The 4,402-nt window shown below is 36.1% G+C and overlaps 1 protein-coding gene across 1 annotated transcript; it reads right to left on the bottom strand.

The window, feature by feature from the left end:
• Positions 1–375: 375 nt before the first annotated feature.
• Positions 376–2,168, bottom strand: LOC139115026 (nucleolar protein 58-like). Its single transcript, XM_070676936.1, has 2 exons — positions 2,011–2,168; positions 376–986 (listed from the first exon to the last, which is right to left on the bottom strand). The coding sequence occupies exons 1-2, from the start codon at positions 2,064–2,066 to the stop codon at positions 437–439; spliced, it is 606 nt and encodes a 201-aa protein (XP_070533037.1). The 5' UTR covers positions 2,067–2,168; the 3' UTR covers positions 376–436.
• Positions 2,169–4,402: the final 2,234 nt, after the last annotated feature.

Below are 4,402 nucleotides of genomic sequence, written 5' to 3' on the forward strand. Positions count from 1 at the left end.
GAAAGAGTAAACGGCGGTAAAAATATCAAAGACTTGAAGTGCTTGACATAGAAATTTCATCAAGGTCAGTGAATAAAAATATCCGTGGAAAATTTCTTAAAATTTTCTGCTGTCTTCAATTTTTATGTTTTTTATCATTCTGTCTCTGAGTCTCTATTTTCCCCATGTTCCATCAATGGTATCGAAGTAAAATATGACTGGTTTAAAATCCTCCTATGTCCCTACAGCCGCTGATTGTTTTGTCAGTTTTTCCTTGGAAACCGACACCGGCCGCGATCGCCGAACACCCTGGAGACAAAACCTCCCTATGGTAAATTTGTTTTGAGAGAGGAACGCCTGAATGCTTTCTGTTCATAACTTTGAATAGGAAGTTCTTATAGTGCAAAGTTGCAATCATTAGGCAATTGCAACTCAGAGTCTATGTAAACTTTCCCTCTCACTCGATCTTAGCCATTGCTTTTAGTTTAGCGAAGTAATCTTCGAATGACCTATCATTATGGAGGGCAGCTCTCTCTTCCCTTTTCTGTGCACTGCGCATCCTAATCTCAGTGATCTTTTCCCTTCGTTCGGCCATCTCACGTTCGATGACCTCATCCTCGCCTTGGCTAGCTTTTCTTTCCTTGATCCATTCCTTGCATTTCTCAGCCGCGTCTGTCTTTTCAATTTTCTCGATTTTCTTCTTAAGGCTTGCTTGTGCCTCTTCTAATACCTTTCTTTCGTGTTCTATCTGCTCCCTCGTCTCCTTGTTTTGTATTGTGTCATACGCCACCAAGCGGTTTTTCTTCATCTCGCTGACCACTGCATCTCTGATGTTCCAGAGAGCGTCAAGAAATTCCTGCTGGCGTTGGATTTCTTTCCTCGCTCTCTTTCTAAAAAACAGCCTCTTCTTCTTGCTCTTTTTCTCAATCCTCTCCTGCATTGCAACAAGATGATCTTGCAGGGCTTCCCACTTCTGTAACAATTCTGCATACTTCTCCTCTTCGTCTCTACAAAGAGGACTTTATCTAGTGTTATATCTATCTATCTATCTATCTATCTATCTATCTATCTATCTATCTATCTATCTATCTATCTATCTATCTATCTATCTATCTCTCTCTCTCTCTCTCTATCTATCTATCTATCTATCTATCTATATCTATCTATCTATCTATCTATCTATCTATCTATCTATCTATCTATCTATCTATCTATCTATCTATCTATATATATATATAAATAAACGATTACTTCAAGTACAAAGTAATGAAATCTATTACTTAAGTTTCATGCATCTTGCAATCCTCAGATAGAGGATTGCAAGATTCATGAAACTTAAGTAATAGATTTCATTACTTTGTACTTGAAGTAATCTGTTATTTATAACGCTCTGCTTTTTGCATTGAGCACTGTAATTTCCCTCGAGGACATCTGTATACTTCGATATATATATATTATATATATATATATATATATATATATATATATATATATATATATATATATATATATATATATGCATAGAGAAAAATCATACTAAGGGACGTGTCTTGCATTTTTCTTTCTTCAATTTGGAACCATTTCGTTTCATGTGTCAGCTTTGCAAAGCACCCCTTGAAGTTCATGAAAATGACAAATGTTAAAATGTAAGCCCGAACACACGTCTGTATCATATTATAATCAATTGGAATTGAAAAGTTATCCTCAAGCACTATATCCAATTCATATTAGGCTTATGAAACTTGTCTCGTTTCCACCTGACCGTGCAGAGGGTTCCGCAGTACGAATCAGAGAGATGTAAACGCTAGAGATAAATAACCGAAAGTTGATTATACTAGCAAATCTAGCTTATTTATAAAAGAATGCACTTCTGCGGAGAGAAATTTACAACACTTCATGATTTCAGAAAGACTATAGTGCTTGTTGTCCTGTTGTCATGAACAAAGCATTATTTCAGCTGTGCATATATTGCTACTGCAAATATGCTGCAGTTACTCTGTTTTGAAGAGCCCAATTCACACGTTAACTCACCTTTGCAAGACAATTGTATCGAAGATGTTAGATTCCCTTGAAACTCTGTTACCCATTTTTGGCGTTTTCTGTAAAAATTACAAGATGTATGGCTGAGTTTGAAAGTTTATTTTGTGCAGTGCTGACACTTCGCAAGTAATTCGAACAACGTTGCTGGATGTGGTATTGTTGCGTTCTTTTTGCAGATCGAACAAAAGTGTGACGTCACTATAGCTTTACTTTGCCCCCATCATGTTGGCGCTCACAGCGCCCTCGGACGTTCAAAACGCCAAGCAAACAGGTAACACATCGATCTCCGACGGAAATGGTCTGCAGCAACATATTTGAGGATGTAATAGACTGTCTTTCAAGTGATTAAGCTTTCCAATGCGTTTAAAATGGTGAAAATGGAAGAATAAAGAAATTTGTAGCTAGGACCAAATCATGCATATTGATTTTTGGGCGTGTAACAACCGATAACGTAGTGACTAACGGATAACGTAGTAAAAATTTCCCGGAAAAATTTACCGATAACGTATCAAATCAACCGATAACGTAATAACGAGCCGATAACGTAGTAATATATAAACTGATAACGAAGCAAAAGTAGACCGATAACGTTGTAATTTTTCCTAACCGATCACGTATTAGTTAATTTACCGATAACGTATCAATGAACCAATAACGGATTAAATGAACTGATAAACGTAGAAAGGTCAACCAATACCGCATCAAAACAACCAATAACGTATCAGTTAACTGATAAAATATCTGATCAAGCGACTGATGGGGAGTGATTGGTCGATCGATTTGTAGACAGATATATAGAAAGATATATAGAAAGATAGACAGGCCGATCGATCTATCGATAGATAAATCGATCACTCAATCGATAGATTGATGGATCTATCTATCGATGTTCGACAGATGGATGATAGATCGATCGATTATTCAATCGATCGATTGATAACTTGATGAGTAGATCGATCGCTAGAACGATGGATCTATCACATCGATAGAAAGATTAATCAATCAATTGATAGGTCGATCGATAGAATGATAAATCAATCGACTGATAGATCATAAATAGATAGATAGATAGATATCGGTTATAACACAGTTCCGTCGAAGTGAGGGGGTAAGGCTGGGGGACGGCAAACCTCAGATTTCATATTTTAGACTCACCATCGTTTTTCTGCATCATGAATATCATTATGACCGAATTAAGGATGGTGGAGTAATCCTAACCGTGATGGTACACAGATGCTTACAAAGAATAGAACCAGAGGCAATATTCATTCTCGATCACCGTTTATTGAAACGAATTATCATTGTAGAAAGTTAATTATAACTTCAAAAGTAAACGACGGAATAAATATCAAAGACTTGAACTGCTTGACAGTAGAAATTTCAACAAGGTCAATAAATAAAAATATCAGTAGAAAATTTCTTAAAATTCTCTACTATCTTAAACTTTTATATTTCTTATCAGACAATCTGTACGTCATCATTTTCCCAATGTTTCCAACAATGGTATCGAAGTAAAATATAACTGGTTTAAAATCCTCCTATGTCCATACAGCCGCTTATTGTTTTGTCGGCTTTTTCCTTGGAAACCGACACCGGTCGTGCCGTGTTTTGTTGCGTTTTCGTTATAACGATACAACAACAACAAATATATATATATATATATATATATATATATATATATATATATATATATATATATATATATATATATATATATATATGCGCGCGCGCGCGCGTGTGTGTGTGTGTGTATTTATGTATGCATTGAGAAAAATCGTTTAAAGGGACGTGTCTTGCATTTTTCTTTCTTCAATGGAACCGTTTTGTTTCATGTGTCAGACTTTCAGAACACCCCTTAAGTTCATGAATACAGTCACCTGTAATCTAAATATGCCCATATATGGTCAAAGGGGCGTTCCTTGGTATTCAAAATGCCCATGTGAAGGCGCTGTTTTTAAAAAGCGGCCACCCGCTTAAAATCTCTGATTGGTTAGATTTTCTCTTTCCATGGTAACTGTGGCAAAATTGGAACAGGTGACAGTATACCCCTTAAGTTCATGAAAACGATAAATATCAAAATGTAAGCCCGAACACACGTCTTTATGATATTGTAATCACTTGGAATTCTAAAGTTATCCTCAAGCACTATGTCAATTCATATAAGGCTTATAAAAGTTGTTTCGTTTCCACCTGACCGTGCAGTGGCTTCCGCAGTATGGATCAGAGAAATGAAAGCGCTAAATAACAATGACTGAATATTTGGTATAGTAGCAATAACACGATTGGAACTAATTTGGGATAATTGGCTTTTCATATTTTTCAAATTTCTCAAAGTATTTGGCGCACTATAGCTGAATGTCGGCCAGGTTTGCAAATAATTCTA

The sequence above is a fragment of the Ptychodera flava genome, chromosome 16 (genome assembly GCF_041260155.1).
Source record: "Ptychodera flava strain L36383 chromosome 16, AS_Pfla_20210202, whole genome shotgun sequence".
Taxonomy (NCBI): domain Eukaryota; kingdom Metazoa; phylum Hemichordata; class Enteropneusta; family Ptychoderidae; genus Ptychodera; species Ptychodera flava.

Bases quoted from the DNA above. Each gene is read 5' to 3' on its own strand.
- LOC139115026 (XM_070676936.1), bottom strand. From the start codon at position 2,066: ATGGGTAACAGAGTTTCAAGGGAATCTAACATCTTCGATACAATTGTC. The intron at 987-2,010 runs GTGAGTTAACGT...TCCTCTTTGTAG, and splicing joins GATACAATTGTCTTGCAAAG to AGACGAAGAGGAGAAGTATG.